Source organism: Neomonachus schauinslandi, chromosome 2 (assembly GCF_002201575.2).
Source record: "Neomonachus schauinslandi chromosome 2, ASM220157v2, whole genome shotgun sequence".
Taxonomy (NCBI): Eukaryota; Metazoa; Chordata; class Mammalia; order Carnivora; family Phocidae; genus Neomonachus; species Neomonachus schauinslandi.
The window spans coordinates 171,157,330-171,181,577 of NC_058404.1; the positions used below are offsets into that span (position 1 = coordinate 171,157,330).

General features: G+C 41.9%; 1 protein-coding gene across 1 annotated transcript in view; it reads right to left on the reverse strand.

Annotated features, from left to right (window-relative positions):
• Nucleotides 1-24,248, reverse strand: part of KLB (klotho beta) — a 33,471-nt gene that overhangs the window by 501 nt on the left and 8,722 nt on the right. Inside the window, exons 2-4 of the mRNA XM_021701667.1 lie at nt 12,252-12,762; nt 8,908-9,176; nt 2,857-4,000 (exon numbers count right to left, since the gene is read on the reverse strand). Coding sequence (XP_021557342.1) covers nt 2,857-4,000; nt 8,908-9,176; nt 12,252-12,762 — 1,924 coding nt within the window. The remainder of the gene's footprint in view (nt 1-2,856; nt 4,001-8,907; nt 9,177-12,251; nt 12,763-24,248) is intronic.

Below are 24,248 nucleotides of genomic sequence, written 5' to 3' on the forward strand. Positions count from 1 at the left end.
TAAACTCAAAGTAGCAATTGTCATTAAAGGGTTTTCTGACATTCTTTTATGAGTGATAGAAATGTGAAAGTCTGTGTAAGCTTAAAAAATTTTGAAGTAAAACTTTGATCCATAAATAATACAAAAACACCTGGGGGTGGCAGGGCGTAAAAACAAATTTAAGAACTGGAGCCACGAAAGTGTAAAAGGACTTATTGTCATTGTGTTCATTTGGTCACAAGCGGAAAAATCTTGTCTGTTTGGCCTGATTCCAGACCTCAGATATGCTCTTGGTGCTGCCCAATAACCATGCTTTATTTCCCCTAGTCACTTGAGTGATACACACCTCTGCTCAAACTGTCATCCTGGCTTTGAAGGGATGACCTTCTTACCTATTTCACTTAAAAACTGAAGTACTCAGAGGAGAATTCTCCAATTTCCCACCATCACTTCTATCCACCTACTACCATACTTCTGTTACTATGGATGACCTGTCCATGTTCCTGAAAGAGGCTGACTCTTCACCTATACACTAAGTTTATTCTCTCTTGTTTACTCAAGGACGTCTCCATCTGTCCTCCCCTTCTCTCATGTATTACCCCTCACTATTGAGTCATTTCCATATGAACATGCTATAACTTCTGATATCTTAAGCAAAAAAAGCCCCCCCCTTGATTGCATACTCTCCTCTAGTTATCTTTACAGCACTGGCTCCTATTCACTCTTACTGGTTTCTCATCTCTCTGACCTCTGAATATTGAAGTGTTTCAGGGCTCAGGCCTCTCTGCTTGCTGCCTTGTGATTTCATCCAGCCTTATTGTTTCTAAATACCATTCTTGCTCTTTTTTTTTTTTTAAGATTTATTTGTCAGAGCACAGCAGGGGGAGCTGCAGGCAGAGGGAGAAGCAGGCTCCCCGCCGAGCAAGGAGCCCCATGAGGGACCTGAGCCAAAGGCATATGCTTAACCAACTGAGCCACTCAGGTGTCCCACCATTCTTGCTCTTAACTCCGAAATTTGTATCTCAGCCCCAGACCTCCGCGGAACCTGAGACTCCAATTAGCCTATTTGACATCTCTAATTGGATGTCTAATAGACATCTCAAACAACCTGTGCAACACCAAACAACTCCAAAAATCTGTTCCACCAGTCTCCTCCGACCTGGTAAATGGCCACTCACCCTTTAGTTGCTCAAACCAAAACAGATTGTTTCTTCACTCCCCCCTCACAACCCCCATCCAATTCTGTTGACTTTACCTTCAGAATAAATCCAGATCCTAGCCTCTTCTCACCATCTCCACTTTTAATAACCTAATCCAGTCCCCCATTATTTCTTAGACTACTCCAACCCTCCCTGATTCTGTTCTTGCTCCTTTACAATGTATCCAAAAAGCTGCCAGAGTGATTCTTTTAAAGTGTGAGTTAGGTCATGTCCCCTTCTTTTTAAAACCTTCCATAGCCTGCCGATTTCAGAGTAAGAGCCACAGTTCTTACAATGGCTTACCAAGCTCTGTCTGATCTGCTTCTATTTCCTTGACCTCATCTCTGATTACTTCCCCCCGTTGCTCATGCTTCCACCACTTTTACCTCCTTCCTGAGCCTCAAACAGGCCAGGCATACTCCCACATTAGGTTTTTTGCAATTGCTGTTCTCTCACCTGGAACATTTCACAGATAACTGCACAGGTTTGCTGCCTTGCTCCTCCAGGTCTTTGAAGACTTCCCCAACCACGCCTTAGAATTGTAACTACTCCTATACCCGCTCCTGGTCATCCTCTTCCCTGCTGTTTTTTCTCCATACAGCTATGTATCTTATTTGTTGACTCTCATCCCACAAAAATATAGGCTTCATGAGGACAGTAATTTTTACTTTGTTCAGTGGTGATAACAGTGCCCGGAACAGTTTCTGCCTATATTAGGTGCTTAGTAAATAAGTATATTTCTGGGATCTTTTTGCTGCTTCAACAAATCTATTATGAACATTTAAAAGTATTTTTAAAATGATAGGCAATACTGCAAAGATTATGTAAGACACTCTCAAACACTGTTGTTCGCTTCCATCAAAATAGAGAAAATTGAGGAATTTTTAAAAAGTATTAAAAAATTATAGCTTGCTTGGGGAGGGGGATGAAAACCGCTGTTTGTAACATATGACCCAATAATTCCATAGTGGGCAGTCCTTCTTAGGAAGATAATCAGAAATGAAGACAAAGATTTATATCCAGAGGTACTTGCTTCTTAGTATTAAAAACCCCATGTCAAACAGAGGAATGCTTACATGCATAAAGATATGTCTATATGATGCGATATTAAGCAACCATTAAAATAGTATTAAGGCGGGGCACCTGGGTGGCTCAGTCAGTTAAGTGTCTGCCTTCGGCTCCGGTCATGATCCCAGGGTCCTGAGATCGAGCCCCGCATCCCCGCCTCCCCCGCCCCCCGGCCCAGCGGGGAGTCTGCTTCTCCTTTTCTCTCTCCCTTTGCCTCTCCCCCCGCTCATGCTCGCTCTCTCTCCCTCAAATAAATAAAATCTTTAAAAAAAATATTAAGGCAATTTTAGTGACGTGGAACACTAACAATGTGATATTAGAAAAAAAAAATTGGATACAAAACTTTCACTTGTACTAAAACTGCCTAGCACACATGCTGGGAGTAAATAATCCAAAATGCCAACAGTGCTTAATTGGGGGAGCTCACCTGGGCCGCAGGTGATTTGTTTTTGTTTTGTGTTTTTTTGATCTTTTAAAAAAGACTTTTCTAAACTTGCCAGATTTTCCCTAATGAGCTGGCACTGTCACTAACGCACCTTCTCCCCTCATTCTTTCGTTCGCCTGAGCTGGTAATGTCATTTCACACTATCTGATACGGCCCGAACCTCACCTTTCAAAGCCTCCTGAATGTATTTCTCTAAGTAGTATTTTCTGAGTTCATCATTTTCCAGAGACTGGTCATCGATGCCACTGGCCGTGATGTAAACATCCACGTCTCCATAGTTCTTCTGGATCCACCTCAGCACCTTGCGCTCGCCCCAAGGCAGGACAGCCAGGCGGCTGGGGGAGCTCAGGCGGGTGATGTCCTGCAGGAACTGGACGTCCCTGTCGGCGTCGTAGCGGCTGCCGTTCTGGCGCGCGTGCATCACGAACCTGGTGGTGAAGTGGTTCAGCGCGTAGAAGTCGGCGGCGCCCTTGACCAGCCTCCTCTCCTCCTCGGTGAAGCGAGGCAGGGTGGAGCGCGAGAGCCCCTGCCTGTTCTTGAGCGCGATGTACTCCCTCATGGCCAACGGGTAGTCCCCGGTCTTGAAGAGGGGCTCTGCGAACCAGGCGATTTCGAACTGGAGGAGGCGCTCGGCCGCCTGCCAGTGCGAGTCGGCGTAGGGGTTGGCGGGTTCGGCCCAGTCCGAGTGCAAAGCCAGCGACACGGCCCCGCGCTGCACAGGCCTGAACTGCCTGTCGTAGAGGCGCCAGACCAGCGCGTGGGCGATCAGCAGGTTGTGCGCCGCCCGGTAGGTGTCGTTTCCGGTGTGGCTGTAGATGTCACTCAGCCGGTTGGGCTCATTGATGGTGATCCAGAGCTTCACCAGGTCCCCCAGCTCCTGGAAGCACAGCCCAGCGTAGTCCTGGAAGGCCTGGGCTGTGGATGGGTTCAGCCATCCCCCCCCGTGCAGCAGGGGCGTGGGGAGGCCCAGGTGGGCGTGCGTCGGATAGTACAAGGTGACCATTGGGGAGATGTTGAGCTTCAGCCCCTCACTGACCACACACCTGTAGTACCTCAGAGCTTGTCGGTCAACCACGGACAGGTTGCCGGTGGGGAGGACTGAGGGCCAGTCCAGAGCAAACCTGTAGTGAGTGACTTTCATTCTTGCCAACATCTCCAGTTGTCTCTTGATGCTGACAAAGTCTGTGCATTGAGCGGGCCGTGTTTTCAGCCTCACCCCTTCCACTAGGTGCAGCAGTCTGTTGCCCGTCACATTCCACACATACAGGTGAGGGTCGCTGAACTGTGGGGAGGAAGCCACCACCTTGGGCTGTGAAAAACAAGCACATTAAGATCTTATTTATTTATTTGTCAGAGAGAGTGAGAGGAGGAGGGAGAGGGGGAGAGAGAGAGAGAGAGCACAAGCAGGGGGAGGGGCAGAGGGAGAAGCAGACTCCCCACTGAGCAGGGAGCCCGATGCAAGACTCGATCCCAGGGGCCTATGAGAATACTGCATTTCTTCATCCACAGGACAATACCGAACACCCTCTTTATGCAAGATACTTGGATTATGACTGGTAAAAACAGTAAACTATCCCCCAGGAACTCCCAAATTGACTCTGGGATCTGATGGTTGTCATACCCTGCCCCCCACTAAGGAGCTAATCCTTGACTCTTGTCCTCATTCTGCCCCTTTGAAACTCGGGCTTGGCAACTCTGTCTAGTGACAGAGCAATCTCACCCACCTCACAGGTGTGTTGTGACGAGTCAATGACTCTGGGAAAGCGCTCTGTCAACTCTAAAGCAATCTACAAACATAAGGTAGTCATGACTTGGGTTTAGTTTTCCGTGGTTGCAGTAATTGCCTGCTAGGCCCTTAAGTCTAAATTAAAACAGAAAAGGGCTTAAGAAAAAACATTTCCAAATTCAACATTAATAAGAGAAAATAAAAGTTCTGTACTTGTTTTAAAGTACCTTTTCTTCCTACGGCTGAATTTAAATGCACCTGGAAAAAAAATGATAATTAACCTTTGGTAAATATTTTCCCTCTAATTGTTTTCTCGTGTGTCATCCTTCATAGTCCAATTACAAAACCATATCACTGCCCACTTACCATCTGCCAGCCAGTTATCTAGAACATTAAACTGAGAGAACATTGATCATGTGAGCATGAAGTTAAATCTGCATATAATTGAGTAAAATCCTTCTAGCTTAGATTGACAATCTCAGTGTTTTGAAACCTCAGAGCATCTTAATACTGAAAGGGTGTTTACAAAGAGCAATCTTGCTAAGAGGTAAGGCAAGATCAAATGAAAATCTGTCTTAAAAACCTCCAACAAGCATTCGGTTTAGCAAGTGGGTGTGATTAATCTGCTAAGAGATCTAGTTGGAGGTGGTGAACCACAATCTCAACCCTAGTTCCTGAGAGCTTAGTTCTAAAATTCTGTTCCCCACTAAGAGGATCCTGGACTCCTTGGAGAAATGGCTTTTTCCAGTCTGGGGCAGGAAAAGAATGAGGTGATGCTGGTACATCTTATGCCAGAAAAGTAAGGATGCACTTAAAAACTGAAAAGGAAATGTCAAAAAGACACAGGAGCAGGACGCCTGGGTGGCTCAGTCGGTTAAGCGTCTGCCTTCGGCTCAGGTCATGATCCCAGAGTCCTGGGATCGAGCCCCACGTCGGGCTCCCTGCTCAGTGGAGAGCCTGCTTCTCCTTCTCCCTCTGCCTGCCTCTGCCTACTTACATTCTCTCTCTGTCAAATAAATAAATAAAATCTTAAAAAAAAAAAAAAAGACACAGGAGCAGTTTGAAGGAGTCCCATCGGCCACCTTTGAGATAATCTGAGCATCAAAAAGACTAATGAAACAATGACAGTAATGAATTATAATGCATTGAAATTAAGAGAATTACCCGATATATGTAGAAGGAATAATATAATTAGAAATTCACCATTTTGCAACCTACAAAGTAATAGTTCAGGTAAAGTTTATGAATCAATATTAAGACCACTAGTGACATGTTGGGAAGCAGGATATGTATACGGACGGTCTCAAAGTGTCACCAGCACATTACTTCTTAATTACAAATGGAAAAGGTACGTTTCAATTAAGAGATCTTGCAAATGCTACCTTAATCTAGAAATGTGGTAACCACTACTTCAACACATTAACATCTTCCATAATGAAACAATGACATCATGTGCTTCCTGATGCGATATATTGGGAAATACACAACCTCATCGAATCCAATAAAGAAACAAAGAAATCCAGAACATGAGACATTCTACAATCAATTGGTCTGGGCTCTTCAAATATGCCAATACTATGAACTTGGGGGAATTATTCTGAGTTAAAGGAGGCTAAAGATGAAGGACAATCAGTGTGTCATCCTTGTTTGTATTCTTGATCTAAAATTTTTTTTTAAATCTATAAAGGACATTTTGGAAACATTTAGAATAATTTGAATATGGAATGTATGTTAGATGATATTAAATCAATATTAAATATTATGGGAATGATAATTTAATAATGATATAGGAGAATGTCCTTATTTTTAGGAGACACATTTGAGTAGAAATATTTTGGAGTGAAGTGTAATAATGTCTGCAACTTTTCACTGGTTTATAAAAGAGAGATGAAGCAAATGTGGCAAAATGTTAACAATTGGTCAGTCTTGATGAAGGGAATATGGGTGTTTATTGTAAGAGTGTGAAACTTATCAAAACAAAAAGGTTAGAGGAGAAAAGAATACTGAGAGGCTGGGGGGAAATAAGATAGGCATGTTTGTAGGTAGGCACACCAATATTTTTAAAGTGTTACTTTCATTTTGTCAGTCTTCCTATAGAGGACATCTAGTTTTTTGGCATCTATATATTCATACATCCTCTGGCTGATTTTTTCAAAAAGCACTCTAATTTTCCTTGACAAATAATTCATCCTCACTCTTAGTCCAAGTTCAAGGGAGGCTGATGCCTCACTGGGCTCCGGGCAAAAGCATGAAACTCAGAACTTGTTGATCACAGAATTGCTCCCCCCGACCCAACTGATTCACTCTTGCTCCTCAGAGTAGGGATAGGGTCCCCCGATGGGGTAGACATTCACAGTGTCAATCACTGGGGCACAAATAGGTCTTCAGATGAAGTAGAAACTTACAGGTTGGGTCATGTACAGGCAGGAACTCTTATCTCTCCTGGGATCTTTCTTTTCTCGGTGTGGAATTAAAGAAAATATAAACCCATTTGAAGCGGTAGGGAAAAGATGGCCTGCCTTTGCCATGTGGAGGAGATAGGAACTGGGTAAGTAGTTGGCTTTACAGGGGACACAAGTTGAAGATGAATCAGTTCTGTATTTAGGTTACTCTGTATCTTTTCCACCGTTATTATCTTTGAGCCTTTTCTAAATCATGTTTAAGTATCAACAGGGATTGAGATTCATGACCTGTGAACTGTGTTCACTCATGGTTTGAGCCCTTTTGTCTGGTCCATCCCTTGTAGATCTTGCTGTCTTTCCATATGCTTCTAGAATACAGGCCATAGTGTGGTATTGTGAGGTCTTATCGTGGTGTCAGGAAACGGACAGATCTGGGTACCCTGAACAAATTAGGAAACCTCCCTAAGCCTCAGTTTCCTTGCTTGTAAAATGAGGGTTTTAAGATTTAGGAGAGAGAATGTGCATATATACAACAGCTATATGCTTGGCACATAAATAAGGGCTTAAAAAATGAGTTGCTATTATTTTGAAAAGAGCACTGTAAATATGGGGGCTTGTGGGCTGCCTGTTACAGTCTTGCCACTATTTATGTTACCTTGGACAAGTCACTTAGGTCTCAATTATGAACAATGGGTCTCATTTTCCTAATCTGTAAAACGAAGGATTTGGAATAGGAGGTCTCTAACAGCTCATCTGGCTCCAGAAGTTGACCTTAACAACTTCACTTTGCATGGTACATGGCTGGTGCTCAGCTGGCCACGTAGCTGATGCTGCCCTAGGAAGGGAGCAGGGAGCAAAGCCTCAAACCTCTCCACCCTTACGCGGAGCAAGCTTGCATTCTAGTAAGGGGAAAACATGGTCAATAAGAAAAATCCGTAAAGCAGTTACCAGGGGCTGGGGGTGGGGCATATGGGGAGATATTGGTCAAAGGGTACAAACTTACAGTGATAAAATTAAGTTCTGAGGATCGGATGTACAGCATGGTGATTATAGCTAATGATACAGTATTACACACTTTAACGTTGCTAAGAGAATAGATCTTAAATGTTCTCACCGCAGAAAGAAATGGGAATTTTGTTATGGTGGTAATTGTCTTGCAATATATAAACGTATCAAGTCACCATGTTGTCTACCTTAAACTTACACATTGTTGTATGTCAGTTATCTCTCAATAAAGCTAGAGAAAAAAAGAAAAATGTGTAAAGTACACAGTGGTATATTAGCTAGTGATGAATAGGATAAATAGGGGGGACAAAGGAAGAAAGGGGAATGAGAGGATTGTGATTCTTTTTTGGAGTGGCGAGAAGCCTTATTGAGAAGGTGGCATTTAAGGAAGTAATGTGATGAAGGTGACGAATGAGCATGGGAGACCCCACGAGGATATAGAGACCTCATAAGGCAAATCATTCAAACCTATCAAATAACAGGAACCACTTAAATCAAGGGCCACTAATAATTGGCTTTTGGCAAAACAAAATCTATAAAACGATTTTATAATTTTGATGCTACTGACCAAATGCCTCTTTCAAAAAGGACTGTTAAGTTCCCTCTAGACTGTATACTTCTTTTTTTTTTAATTCTTTTTATTTTTATTTTTATTTTTTTTAAAGATTTTATTTATTTATTTGAGACAGAGAGAATGAGAGACAGAGAGCATGAGAGGGAGGAGGGTCAGAGGGAGAAGCAGACTCCCTGCCGAGCAGGGAGCCCGATGCGGGACTCGATCCAGGGACTCCAGGATCATGACCTGAGCCGAAGGCAGTCGCTTAACCAACTGAGCCACCCAGGCGCCCTAGACTGTATACTTCTTGAGGGCAGGCTCTCATCTCAGAACTCAGGATAAGTTCTGGTACATGAGAGGCTCTGGGTAAGCACTAATTCTCATCTTCCTTCCTCTTTCCCCAACTCCCCTCCAGAACCTCCAAGTAATCATATTTGCTCTTGCCTGACAGCTGTCATTGAGTCCATGAATTAAATACTATGTCCTGTCTGCACCCGTTTATAGTTACTTTGTAAGCAGTCACTCACCTTAAGGACAGACTCGGTGACGCCCCACGAGAAGTCGCAGGGAAACTGACCACGCACATCCGGGGTGGACTCTTTGAAAGTAAAACCATTTTCCTGGATGATCTGTTTATAGTAATGTGCCGAAGACTTGGGCTTTCTTTCTTTTTGCTTGCTATTCAAATCCACATAAAATAATCCTCGGCGAGTGGTGTAAGCATCCTGCCATTCAAAGCCATCCAGGAGGGACCAGGCAGTGTAGCCAAACACTTGTATTCCATCCAGCCTTATAGCTGCACAGAGGAAGAAAAGCAGACATGTTCACTCTGGTTCGTGTTTCTGATTCACGAACAATCTGCCAGGGGACGTGTTGCCAGGAACATATGGTGAAACCGGCTTTTCTCCTCATTTGCAGGTTGGTGATGTACAATAGAATATTCACGTTGATACTTGAAAAATTACAATTATTTTCATCTGGGATGGTCCTCCCCCTTACCCGCAACAGGGGAAAGACACACTTCAAGGATCCAATTTCAAATATTCCTGAGAATATGAGTGGGCAAATCTGTGCCAGAAGGCATAGAAATCCCTAGAACCCTCCAGGACCCAGGCAGAGGTCTGCTCATGACCAAGAGTGTCTCATTTCAAGCTTGGGTTAGGTCCCATTTGTGGAGGAACTATCTTCTATGAAACTGCCCTTTAAGGACCGAAAAATTAGCTTTGAGAATGAACAAAAGTGAATGTATGTATAAGGAGGAGAAACAAGTACAGTACTGTGGGAGAAGGGGCCGGCGGAGGGGCGGGGGCAGGAGGCCGCTATTCCCCTGGGATGGTGCTACTGGGCAAGTTTCAGAGCAGAAAAGGTTGGAAAAGATCTCTCAGGACCTTTCTAGCATTAAAAACTCTGATTTGGTAACTTTTTTTTTTAAGATCTTTTTTTTTTTTTTAAGTGATCTCTATACCCAATGTGGGGTTCGAACTTACAACCCCATGATCAAGAGTCACGTGCTCTACCGATGGAGCCAGCCAGGAGCCCCTGATTCAATAACTTTGAGGAATTGGGTAAAAATGAAATATGGAAATCAATAGCAGCAATAAAAGCACCAAATCCCCAAATAACCACAAACTATTTTTCTTCTCTTAAAACTTTTCATTTCTCTCACAGAAATGCCTCATTTCTGCATTTTTGGCTTTTTGTCACTGATGGTCTTTTCCTAAAAGGTGGAGAACCCGTCCGAAGAGATTCTAGGGAGATAAGTATGTTTCAGTAGGCCCTGCTTCTAGTGCTTTTGGTGTTGTAGGGCCCTCAGGGGAGACGGAATGGTGACACCTAGGGAATGGATACCCTTTCTGCCCGACTGCATGGTATTTGGCTCAGGCTCTGTAGGCTGGGCCCTTTGCTCTGGAGGACCCCACTATGCACCTGGCCATGGCTGGGTGCAGCTCTGTTCCATGCTGCTCCTTCCCACAGTTTGGGGGCAACAAGATCTTACTCTTCCCGAGGACCCTCCCTGAAGGCTCTCCTGCAGAACCTGCCTTTTCCTCTAGGCTTGTGACTTCTAAATTTTAATTAAGTAGTTAATTAATTAATTAATTAGTTTATTTATTTATTTTTAGTTTTTTTTAAAGATTTTATTTATTTATTTGTTTGAAAGAGAGAGAGAGAGAAACAGCATGAGAGGGCAGAGGGTCAGAGGGAGAAGCAGGCTCCCCACTGAGCCAGGAGCCCAATGTGGGACTCGATCCCAGGACTCTGGGATCATGACCTGAGCCGAAGGCAGTCACTTAACCAACTGAGCCACCCAGGCACCCCTAGTTTATTTATTTTTAAATAAACTCTATCCCCAACATGGGACTGGAACTCACCACCCCAAGATTAAGAGTTGCATGCTCAGGGGCGCTTGGGTGGCTCTGTCCGTTAAGCGTCCAACTCTTGGTTTTGGCTCAGGTCATGAGATCGGGGTCCTGAGATCGAGCCCTGTGACAGGCTCTGTGCTCAGTGCAGAGTCTGCTTGTTCCTCTCCCTCTGCTCTGACCCCAGTTACATGGGCTCTCTCTCTCTCATAAATAAAATCTTAAAAAAAAATAGTTGTGACTTCTAAAGAGAGGCACAAACTTTTAGAAAGCTCTGCTGAGAATTTCTTTATATTTGGTGAAATGGAGCCCAATTCTGTAGGGGACAGACCCATCACAATTTGGGCTTGTCTATGGCTCCATTATTTCAATCAGCCACCTGTAGATGTCACTACTTGAGTAGTGGAAGAGGAATGAGGGGCTTAGTAGGGGTCGGAGGAATATCCAGGAGCAATAGAAATTACTCAGCTTTGCCATTCATGGCTCATTCTTTGTCTTCAGAACTTTTCACCATTTAGGCATGTAATAGAATAAAAAGAGCACAATTTCTTTTTTCTTTTTTTAAAAAATTTAATTAATTAATTTGAGATAGAGATCAAGTGGGGAGAGGGGCAGAGGAGAAGGGAGAAAGAGAGAAGCAGACTTCCCGCTGAGCATGGAGCCTGCCACAGGGCTCGAACCCACAACCCTAAACCTGAGCCAAAATCAAGAGTGGGACGCTCAACCGATTGAGCCACCCAGGTGCCCCTAAAAAGAGCACAATTTCAAGAAAAGTTTCAATATCTTAGACTAAAGTACTGCTAGAAAACTTTGGGACATATCTCTTGAGCATATGGCTCAGTTGGGTGGCTCAGTTGGTTAAGCGTCTGACTCTTGGTTTTGGCTCAAGTCATGATCTCAGGATTGTGAGATGGAGCTCCGCATGGGGCTCTGTGCTCAGCACGGAATCTGCTTGAGAATCTCTCTCTCCCTCTCTCCCTCCTTCTGCCCCTCCCCCAGCTCTCTCTCTCTCAAATAAATAAATAAATTTTTAAAATCTTTAAAAAAATAAAAAGAAGAATGATAAAGCACCTTGTTGCCAATTAAGGATGTATATCTACAGTCTAGTATTATTTTGTTGTCAAACTTTTATTTATTTATTTTATTTTATTTTATTTTTTAAAGATTTTTTATTTATTTATTTGACAGAGAGAGACATAGCAAGAGCAGGAACACAAACAGGGGGAGTGGGAGAGGGAGAAGCAGGCTTCCCGCTGAGCAGGGAGCCCGATGTGGGACTCGATCCCAGGACCCTGGGATCATGACCTGAGCCGAAGGCAGACGCTTAACGACTGAGCCACCCAGGCGCCCGTCAAACTTTTATTTAAAAAGGACATGAGAGTAACACAAAAACTCTATCAACATGGGTCAATGGGAAAGCCCAACAACAATAATCATATGTTCGAAGATGACTTTAAGTGTCCTATAGGATAAGTATTCAAAGGTTTAAAAAATTGAGCTAATGTGCAACCAACCTTGAAGAACCTGGTTGAGGAAATTCTTCATCATGTAGATGGCTGTAGTATCTTCTGTTTTCACATGACTGTCTGTGAACCAGCCATTCTCAGCAATCAAGATCCGGGGGTTGCCGTATTCCAGCTTAATCCAATTCAGCACTTCTCTTAAGTTGAGTGACACATTTTGTCCCATTTTAGCCATGGTGTTCTGGGGCTTGAAATTGTTGGGTCCAAAGGAAAAGGCAAAGAAGTCAGTGGTGCCCCTCACGTCCTTCTTCTCTGCTTCAGAGAAAAGGGGTAGAATGGAGAGCAACTTCTTTTTCATCACCTCTGGATAGTCTCCATCCCCGTGGATAGGGCTGGCAAACCACCCGAGCACGGAAACCATGGATTGTTGACACTTGAGTATATCCATCATGTTTTCTGATCTGTTTGGCTCAATCCAATGGGATCCCAACGTGATTGACACCAAACCCTTCTGATGTGGGCGGAAATTTGTGTTGTAGTTATGCCAAACTTTTGAATGAGCCTAATAAGAAGAAAATATTGTTAATCTTTCTTGTCCTTACTCGCAAGGATTGTAATTTGGGCTGGTAGAAGGTCTCTTCAGGGACAAATTGGTGACGCACAGGGTGATGCAGGGGAGAGCTGTCAGGGAACCCTGATGATCTCAAAGTCTGTTCTCTGTCTGCTTCTCTTAGGCCTTCAACCTAAAGCCTTTCCTATAGGATTGCCAAGGGGCAGGCGGAGAACTCCGGTCCAAGCTCCATCTTACTTCTCCTCTCCCTGGCTCCCTTCATGGGCCCTCTAGGGGCTGGGTGCCAGTGACATGTTATGTGGATTGTAGAGTTTCTTCCCCTACATAAAAGACAAAGCTCAGTGATCCTTCTTTGTTCTACAGAATCTCCTTTTAGCCCTAACTTAGAAGTCCAAGAGAATGCACTCTCAAAATCCTGTAAATGGGTAATAGAGCCCATCTTCTAGGCTTGTGAAGATTGAATGAATTAATATATGCAAAGGACTTTAGAACAGGGTCTGGCACAGAGTAACCCCTCTATAAGCCTTTATTATCACTACTATTACTATTATTTTTATAACATACTATTATTAAGATAATGATTTTATTTGTATAACTATTCGTTTATAACCATATTATTATTAATATAGGTTGTTATTGTTGTTGTTATAAAAGGGTGGCAGGGACTACACACAGCAGGAAAGAGCGTGGGTTTTGGGTTCAGCACTCTCGGGCTTGAAGGTCAGGTATTTACCGTGTGGCCTGAGACCAGGTTAAGACGTGGTTATTCACTTAAGCTTTCTGAAATCTCTTAGTATCTTCAGCTGTGAAATGAAGGTAATAATAATGCCCTTTGTAAAGTTGTTAGATGTGATGCTAACGTATATATTAAACATGTAGCATACCATAGGGCCTGTAGGAGGTACTGCTCAAGATGCATCTTACTGCTATTGGCCCTCCCAGACTTTACATTTCCAGTTGAGCCCTCTGATAGCAGAGCCTCATGGTGGGTTTCCAGTCTGTTTAATAGGTACTCACTGAGCGCTTACTTAATGCTTGGTTTGCCCTGCCCCGCGAGGCTGAAATAAACGGCACGGGAATGTGCCTTTAGGAGCCAATCACCTTATTGAGAAAGTAAGACTGAATGTGCAGAAGAAAACATATAAAATGGCATAAAATAGGTCATTAAGTGACAAAAGAATGAAAAGTTTGGTAAACTTTTATTAATTATTAATTATTATTAATTATCAATTTAATTTTAAATTAATTGTTGTTATTATTAATTATTATTTAATTATTTAATTATTAATTATAATTGGCTCTTTACCAAAGAGCCACGAGCTGTATCAGGAGGAGCAAATATCAAGGCCTACAATTAAGGACTCTTGGCCAGTTAATGCTCAAGGTCACTTTGTGACCCGGGCAGCCTTAGAATTATCTTTATCTTTATCTTTATCTGTGTGACAGCATCTCTTCCCCTCAGACTTGCTTGCCTCCTGATGTCTCTTCGCAGGTGTCCCAAATTTCCTCTGTTTGGGTGTTTCTAAAACAAGCGCACAAACCCTTACTATTTTTAACCCACAATATCTGCTTTCTGTTCTGCTCCTTAGCTTGTCTTTCACTCATCAGAGGTATTTTATATTGGGTCGAATGATCTGAAATGCATTTTTGTAGGCCAAAAATAGTCAAATCTGAGCAATGGTTCAAACCTAACAGATCCTGGGGCGCCTGGGTGGCTCAGTCGGTTGAGCGTCCGAAGCTTGATTTCGGCTCAGGTCATGATCTTGGGCTCCTGGGATGGAACCCCATGGCTTGCTTCCTGCTCCAGAAGTCAGCTTTTCTCCCTCTCCCTCTGCCTCTACCCCGCTCCTGTGTGCTCTCTCTCTCCCAAATAAATAAATAAATCTTAAAAAAAAAAATAACCTAATAGATTCTGTGGACACTGATAATGTTCCATAAATTGGGTTAGGATGGGGAGAGATAGGTATTAACCTAGGAGGTAAGAATTCCAGGACTGATGCCTCCTTGCTTTATGCAAGAATAGCTCATTTAAATCCCCCACCCGAACCTGAGTTCCAGCTTCTGGAAGGAATCACAGGGGAGCCTGGGACAGACTTCACCTGAAGTGGTCTTAGTTGCTCCTTCTGGGTTTTTGTGGGGCTGGAATCACAATAGAAAGACTCAAAACTGTTTGTCAAAAGACAATAGAAAGACTCAAAACTCCCTTTTTTTTTTTCTGATTTGATACAAAAGCAATCACGCATGACTAGAATTCAAAAGCAGCATTCTTAGCTCTATTCTGTCTCTTAATCCCTTGCTATCCTCAGTAATTTCATTCACAAAACCCACAGTGACAGTACACCTCTTTAGGGCTGTTGTGCACTCTGTAAACCGTAAAGCACTGAACACGCAAGATTCCAAGTCACAAACTAGCTGCCTCGCAAATACGATGGCATCAGACACTAAAGAGAGAGATGGAATCAGGATGCATTTATTAAATCAGTCCTCATAGGAACAAAAAAAGGAGAGGGGAATTTCTTTAAGGTAGGTGTTCTAGTGCCTAGTTCAGTGACTATATGAAAGTGACGTAAGCTGCGATAAATCTTGGTTGCATCAGCATTGTAATGAGAACGAGGACCACTTAGGAGACGACAGACACGTACATTTGCAATTCCCTTCCAAGCAAGTTTTCTGGAGATATGTATATATAGATACATATACATGTGTGTGGTCATGCCCCAAGGTGACCTTCGTATTCCACAGTGTCTCTTTCCCCTTTGCTGCTGTTTGCATAGGCTATCAAGGTATCTAGGGTTATCTTTGCTCTGGATTGAAGACCGCTCTCCACTCTCATGTGGGGAATGTGGGGGAGGTGCTTCGTGTGGCACTTATGGTTATAACTTGATTCTGTTTGCCAAGTAAAAAGGTAAAAAGTATTGCTCCAAGATAGTGAGTTTGACATAAATCTTAATGAAACAGAGATATATCTAGGTGTGTCCTTTGCTCTGACACTCATAAAGAAGATCTACTGGGAAGACTGAAATGGGGCTCACGAGTTCTGCCTGGGCCCTGCAACCTTGCACAATAGTCCTTGTGCGATTTTCAAGGTTACCCTCTATCTTGTACAAGGCCGTCTACCTTTGGAATGATTGATTTAAGGGAACTTCAACCTTTGTTCTTTAGATTCAGTAGCTTAAAGGGGAAGTCAGCAGCTTTTTCTTTCTGAACCAGCTATCAGGGGCTGATGTCATTGAGAGACAGCCAGGGGCCGAATATCTTGTTCTGTTCCCTCCTCTAGTCTAACTTGGCAGCTTTCTTTGATGCCCCTAGAAGACCAGACTCAGATAAGTTCTATGAATGATAGGGAAGCAAATAAGATAGCAGGCACAACTTTAGAAACAAGATGAAGATTGGGTCAGAGGTCAGGAAGACATGGTGGGATGCTGGTGGAAGACAGGGTTGAAGACAGATGAGCAAACCTAGCACATCACACGTGTCCGTGTTTTTTTTTTTTATTTTATTTTTTTTTTTAATTTTTATTCTTATGTTACACGTGTCCGTGTTTAAGGAACCCCCCATCTTTTGTCAAAAGCCAGATTTCCAAATCTGTACATGATTTTAGTCACATTGTGGTGGAAATATCTTCATGTAAACTCTAAACTTGCTTATTGTTAAAATTTTTTCATAAAGTGTTACATAAAACCTGTTAAAGAAAATTTATTTTAAAATTCCACAACCATAGCAAACTGTTTTCATATTTCTGTGTTCCCTTCCAGCTTTTCCGAATATGTTTCCCAGCTAAAATCACTTCGAGCATTTTCCATCTTCTTACTCTTCATAACCATTCGCCAATTTGATGAAATATGGTTCACTTAGTCATCTCTCTTTTGATAGGAATTAGCTTGTTTTTCTTTCCTTCCTTCCGTCCCTTCATTCCTTCCTTCTTTCTTTCTCTTCCTTCCTTCCTCTCTCTCTTTTTTTTTTCCTATCATAAATGGTGTTGTAATAACTAACTTTGGGCATATGGCTTTTAATTTATTTGAATTATTTCCTTCTGGTAATCCCAGGAATGGGTTACCTATTTTCAAAATTGTTTCACATATTTCCAAATTGCTTTTCACACATTTTGTCCTTTGGTGTGAGTGTTCCTTGACCATCTGCTTCAAAACATTGATTGCTCTATTTGGGGATACGCGTCTAGCAAGAGGGATAGGAAACTGCTACTTACCTCCATGGTACTATAGGGAAAGGACCCAGGTCTTGAAAGCAAGAGACACAGGCTCTAGTACTGGCCCTGTCGCTAACTGGTTTTATCATATTGGATAAATCATCCCTCCCCATGGCCTCAGTTCTCGCTCCGTTATTCTAGCTAAAAAGAAACTCGCTAGAGAATTGTTGTGAAGATTGAATGAGGTAGTACATGTGACGACCCTATGAAGACTACACAAATATAAATTTGAAGTACTTCAAAAGACGAAGCTGAAAATAATTTAACTCGCTCTGGAAAACAATGGTTTTGCATTGTGTGGACAGGAAGAGTGTTCTGCAGCTAGCTCTCCCTTACCTCTTGAGTTTCATGGCTAGATCGGTGTGTTCTCATTTATTTTTTGCAGCTGATTGAGTTTTAGTCATCGTCCATTTGAATTGGGATTAATTTCAGTTTGATTGGATGGAGCTAGAGTGTAATATGCTAGGGGGAATAAGTCAGAGAAAGACCAATACCATATGATTTCACTAGTATGTGGAATTTCAGAAACAAAACAGATGAACATGGGGGAAGGGGAAGAAAAGGGAGAGGGAAGCAAACCATAAGAGACTCTTAACTAAAGAGAACAAACTGAGGGTTGATGGAGGGAGGTGGGTGGGGGATGGGCTAAATGGGTGTTGGGTAGTAAGGAGGGCACTTGTTGGAATGAGCCCTGGGTGTCATATGTAAGTGATGAATCACTAAATTCTATACCTGAAACCAAAAATAATAAAAATAATAATTTCAGTTGATTCATTGATTCATTTGTTTCATCTACTCAGTACTTCTTTACATTCGTTTCAAGTTTTCTGCTAATTATAATCGCTGCCCTTCCAGATTATTTAACATTCATTCATTCATTCCTCATTCCACAAATATTTATTGGGGGCTTAAGGGATGCAAACTTTACTGTTCGTTGCTAAAAAATATGTGACTCTTATTTCATTACAAATATATTATGTGGGGGTACCTGGCTGGCTCGGTCGGTGGAGCGTATGACTCTTAATCTTGGGGTTGTGAGTTCGAGCTCCATGTTGGTAGTAGAGATCACTTAAAAATAAAATCTTTTAAAAAATAAAATAAAATAAATTATGTGACTGTTATTTCTTTTTTTTTAAAGATTTTTATTTATTTATTTGACAGATAGATAGAGAGCACAAGTAGGCAGAGTGGCAGGCAGAGGGAGAGGGAGAAGCAGGCTCTCCGCTGAGCAGGGAGCCGGATGCGGGGCTCGATCCCAGGACCCCAGGATCATGACCTGAGCCGAAGGCAGCCACTTAACGGACTGAGCCACCCAGGCGCCCCGTGACTGTTATTTCTTTAAATTTTTTTTTTTAATCTTGAAACTCTTGGAAGCAGTATCTTACCCTCTTTATTCCTAGGAGAGATCTTAAATATTAACAAAAGTTCCCACTTTTCATAAAGAAAATGCTTACCTATGCTATTTTTAATGGTTCAAATTCATGTTTTCTTTTCTTTTTCTTTTTTAAAAGATTTTATTTATTTATTTGAGAGAGAGAGAGATAGAGCCAGCATGAGCAGGGGGAGGGGGTAGGGAAAGGGGAAGGCAGGGTCAGAGGGAGAGGGAGAGGGAGAAGCAGGCCTCCTGCTGAGCAGGGGATGACTCGGGACTCATCCCAGGACCCCAGGATCATGAACTGAGCCAAAGGCAGACGCTTAACCGATGGATCCCCCCAGGCCCCACCCCTCCAAAAAAACCAATATGCTTAAGAATTATGAGAACAAAAAGGAAATACGGCTGAAAAGATGTGAATAGCCATAACTGACATGTTGAATATTTTTTAAGTTAACAGGACATGGAGGAATCGGGAAATTATTCATCTACTACACTTGGTGTTGCTTATATTCTTAAACCGTTTATTTCCAAGAGCCACCCAGGCGCCCCTCAAATTCATGTTTTCTATAGTTGGAATAGTTTGGTAATGATCATATTAAAATTTGTTTTAATGAATTTTCCTCCTATTTTCTTTTCAATCATCATATTTTCAAATGATTCTAACAAATCTTTGCTTGTTATCAGTTTGTATAGTTTCAGGATTTCCCCATAGGGATCATATAAAAACTAAACTCTAATATATTGTTCCTTCAAAAACATGGTTTTACTATTATTATAGAATTCTAGTTTCAATGATAATATTACTAAATTCAGCTAATGCTTGAGACAGAATCTAAACCTGGCAACACAGAGGGGAAAAAAGGTCTAGAATAAAGCTCATAATTAATTAAGTGAAGCATCTGTGGGTTTCCCCAGATATTGGAAGGGAACTTAGAAGAAATCAATAGTAGCAAATTGATGCTTAACTGAAGTTCAATTTCCTTGCCCAAGGAGAACATTTGCATGCCAACTCTGCAGAGGTTGGAATGATATTTTAAGCTTCCTGTTATTATTACATTAACAATTGGGATCCTGTTGGTAATTTTTTCATGCAAAAGGACCATATCTCAGAGTATAATCGAAGCTAAAATGGCCTGGGTGAGTGACTTGAAGCCTTTCCTCAGAATTTAGGAACAAAGAGTTAAAGACAGTCAATGTAGAAACCACTCCAGAAGTTACAAATAATACAATTATTACAATAACAAAAATAAGACCTACTAGTTTTAGGCCCTGCAACAAAGGCAGATTTTCCATGAACCTATGGAGGCTGAAGCTTCAGGACCCCTCACTTGCATGGGTCCCTATAAAATACTCTGGGTGGGTTGAAAGCCAGGTTGTATTTAGAAGCATTTCTAGGTAAGTATTCCTGATGAATTCCCTAAAGAGACCTCAGAAAAGAAGGAATCTGAACCTCTAAGATTACAGTCATCTGTTGCAATATTTTTCCCATTCCAAATAAATGTTCACTTTTGTCCCAATTTTTGTGTCCATAATTTTGGGTGTATTTTTCTCACAGAAGGTCCCCTAGATTGTCTGTCTCAGGTCCATGCATTGTAGAACCATGCCTGGCCTACGAGCTTCTTGAGTGCAGAGACTGTATCTATTTTGTTCACAGTTATACATACAGAAGCCCAGAGAAGAGCCTGGCATAAAATACTTGCTGAAAGAATGCCCACTAGGGATCAGCTAGTTAGCTGGTCACCTGACAGACATGTTGGTAGCGCAGCCCCTGCAAAACAGATGTCATTTTTTCCATTTTAGAAAAGAAACTGAAGTTCGTAGAGTCTGAACCCTGGTAAAGTTAGGCTTTGAACCCAGGCCTCTCTGATCACTTTACTAAACCATCCTGCTTTCTGTATGTCCCATCAGTTCCTTTTTTTTTTTTTAGATTTTTATTTATGTACTTACCGAGAGAGAGAGAGCGAACATGAGATAGAGAGAGAGAGAGGGAGAGAGAGAGAGAGAGCATGAGCAGTGGGGAGGAGCAGAGGGAGAGGGAGACGCAGGCTTCCTGCCGAGCAGGGAGCCCGATGCGGGGCTCGATCCCAGGACCCTGAGATCATGACCTGAGCCGAAGGCAGACGCTTAACTGACTGAGCCACCCGGGTGCCCCTGTCCCATCAGTTCTAAATTTTGAAGCAGTTGGGGACCATTTGCCATGAACCACAACATACTGTTTTAAAATTATATGTTAAATTAGTTTGTGCTGTACTTGATTATCATTGATTAAAAGAGCTAAATAGGGCGCCTGGGTGGCTCAGTTGGTTAAGCGACTGCCTTCGGCTCAGGTCATGATCCTGGAGTCCCGGGATCGAGTCCCGCATCGGGCTCCCTGCTCGGCAGGGAGTCTGCTTCTCCCTCTGACCCTCCTCCCTCTCATGCTCTCTCTATCTCATTCTCTCTGTCTCAAATAAATAAATAAAATCTTTAAAAAAAAATAAAAGAGCTAAATAGTGATAGAATGAGGGTATTGTAGCCTATTCTCGCATGCTGAGGAGAAAATATCTATGCATGTCTGAAATTCAGGATCCCCTAGAAAGGTCAAGGACGCCTTGCTAGGAAATTTGGGGTTTTCAGAAAGCCATGTCCAAGTGCCTAGCACAGCAGGGAACACTCGTGTGTAATTCCCTGGGCCTCTTTCCTAGAACCAGCAAATTTGGCATTAGATATTGTCCTCATTGTGTCAGAGGCTAAATGAATCCTTAGGGACCATGTCCACACTTGACCGTCTCTTTACACCACTGTGAATGTTTAGACCAAGACAGGAAGGATCTGCTGTGGTTGGACAGCACAATTTCAAAGAAATCACAATTAAAATGGTCCTTAAAGATGAGTGACTTTCATAATCAAATAGGACAGAACAGTGATTAAATTACAGAACCATAGAAAAGTAGTAATATAAATAGTAATAAGAAGTGACATGTATTTAGTGCCAGGTGTGCTGGGCACTGTTCTTAGTGCTTCCCATGTACTCTCTCATTTAATCCTCATTTAAGAGAACTAAGGTAGGTACTCTTAGCACTTCCACTTTAGAGGGGAGGAGACCAAGGGGTAGGAAGGTTAGTTAGAAACCTGTCTAGTTTCACAGACTAAGTCAAGCACATGCTGAATTGCTCCAAGTTCAGTGCTCTTGCCTGCTAAGTAGGGGTGGAGGATGGACCTCGAGGCCACTTGATCCAATCTTCAAAAATCTTCTATTTATAGATGAGATGCTGAAGCCCAAAACATAAGTGACCGGCCCAAAGTCTCAGTGGCAAAGCTAGAATTAGAATGAAGTCTTTCAGCTTTCTCAGTCGCTGTCATTTCCAGGACATTATGCGCATTAATTTATATGCCTTTGAAGCATACTTTTATGCCTGGGACCCAGAGGCGGTTGAACAGGCGGAGACAATGAGGGGTATGTAGCAGACAGGGCCCAGAAACAAGGGCCCTCACGCTGTGAAAGCCAGGTGACAGTTTTCGGGTGCCAGCGACACTCTCAGGAAAGAGGTGAGCTGGGAGTCGGGGCTTTGATTACACCTTCATCCAGCCTCACCAGCTGGGGCAGCACATCAGTACTCAATCAAACCGAGAATTCACCAGCATTACTTTCTGTTTAATTTTTTTTCCCCTTACAGAAATTGTACACATCAGCAAAAAGAAGTTTCAACAAATCATTTCGTCTCTTTCCTTCAACCCACAGCTATTATGATGTCCTTTTCTTCACTCTTCATTCATTCACATTGACTAATTGCTTAAATTCAAGTCTATAAAAGTTTAACAAACACAAGGCACTTTGGCAGGCATTCAGAAAAAAAAAACCACTGACATTAACAAAGACAAAAAACACTAACAAGGTAGCTTCTGCCTTCAGATGAACTATAACCTCTAATAGGAAAGAGAAGTACAGATACATAAGTAGGTAAAAGCAGAATACTTCCGCATTTCAATTAGTCAGAGATGATAATCAAAACTTAATGTAATAATATGATGCAAATTTTGTAAAAGAAGTGACTGTATGTTGTGCTCATATACACATAGAAAAGAACTTGGACATTGAATAAGCTGCTAACAGTTGTTAATCCCAGGGTATGGGGTTGGGGAGTTAAGGAAAAAGGAGACTTCATTTTTGACTTTATGTCTTTCTGTATTGTTTGAGTGTTTTGCAGTAAAAATGCATTATTTTTGTAATTGATTTATTTAAGATTTTATTTATTTATTTGTCAGAGAGAGAGAGAGTGCACAAGAAGGGAAAGCGGCAGGCAGAGGGAGAAGCAGGCTCCCCACTGAGCAAGGAGCCCCATGTGGGACTTTTTCCCAGGACCGGAGCCGAAAGCTGACCGACTGAGCCGTGCAGGTGTCCCTATTTTTATAATTTAAAAAAGTCAAGAGAATTGGTTGAAACAAATGATTTCTGTCAGCTAATTTAATTGTTGTATGCTGTTACCCTTTAGTTTCTCCAATTTCCAAAAATCTCAAAGGAAAAAACAGAAACTTAAATAAAAAGTTGTTATTCTAGATTTCATTATCTATTAAAGAATGCCTTTTTGGGGTGCCTGGGTGGTTCAGTCGGTTAAGCGTCTGTCTGCCTTTGGCTCGGGTCATGATGCCAGGGTCCTGGGATCGAGCCCCGCGTCGTATCATCGGGCTCCCTGCTCAGTGGGGAGCCTGCTTCTCCCTCTCCCTGCCGCTCCCCCTGCTTGTAATCTTTCTCTGTCAAATAAATACATAAAATCTTAAAAAAAGAAGGATGCCTTTTTACTCCATAATAGTATGTTGATATTCAAAGGGAAGAGCAGGAGACATACAATACATACATGATTAACATGAAAGAAGAATGATAGCAGTAACCCCTAGCCCTCTTTTTTAAGACTCAGTCACATAATCTCTGGTCAACATATGACACTATGAGGAACCCATCAGTATACTGCCCCCAATACTAAAGATCTGGTTTTCCCGGGCCACAAGACGTCCCCCAAACATTTTCAGGTAGATCACCCAGGAACCACTTTAATTACTTCCGTGATTCACTCTTTCCTGGTGAGTAAGTTAGAAGGTTCGGATCTTTTCTCGGCCTTTCTACTACTTTTCAGCAACAGAATCCTTCATTCATGTTCAATGGTTTAATGACTCCCTCTTCTTTGAACAGACTAAATGAGTATTGAGTTTTCTCAGTAAGATTTTTCATATGCAATTAATTTTTTACATACTATTTTTATATACAATTAAATGGCTTATTTTACTCTACAAATGAATGTAAAGTTTTCCTCGGTTCATTTCTTGCAGCGTATCTAGCACTGCTTCCATTGCTTACAGTATTTTCTGATCTCTAGTTGGGCCGAATTTTCCACATATGAGAGTGTCTGTATCAAATCAAGCTGTTTAAATAAGATCACAGTGTTATTCTCTGAACATATATAATTACATTTATTTAAACTCTTGTTAATCATTCACTGATGTATAACTTTTTCTACTTAATGATTAGAAAAAAGTAAATATTGCTCTCTTGAAGGTTTTAGAATACCAATTGTCTTCTATAAATAGGTTTTTTTTTTTTTTTTTTTTTTTTTTACAGGACTCATATCTAACAATGGTATTTTGGTTATAGAAACTGTCTTTGGCAATTCTTACCCACAAGCAGTTTTATCTTTTTATTCAAGTTTGATTAGAAACCTGCTAAGGATGTTAATCTTAACTTGTTGGATCCATTATTTCTATATTGTTAGAGGTGTCTTGGATCCTGAGGGAGATGAATTGGGATTATAAAATAGGTATCATGGATTGGCTAATTCAATGAATAATTGTATTAACATTTATTTAAACTTCAGATGGTTTTGCCAAGGACACACACATATGATTGAACATTACTTTAACGGG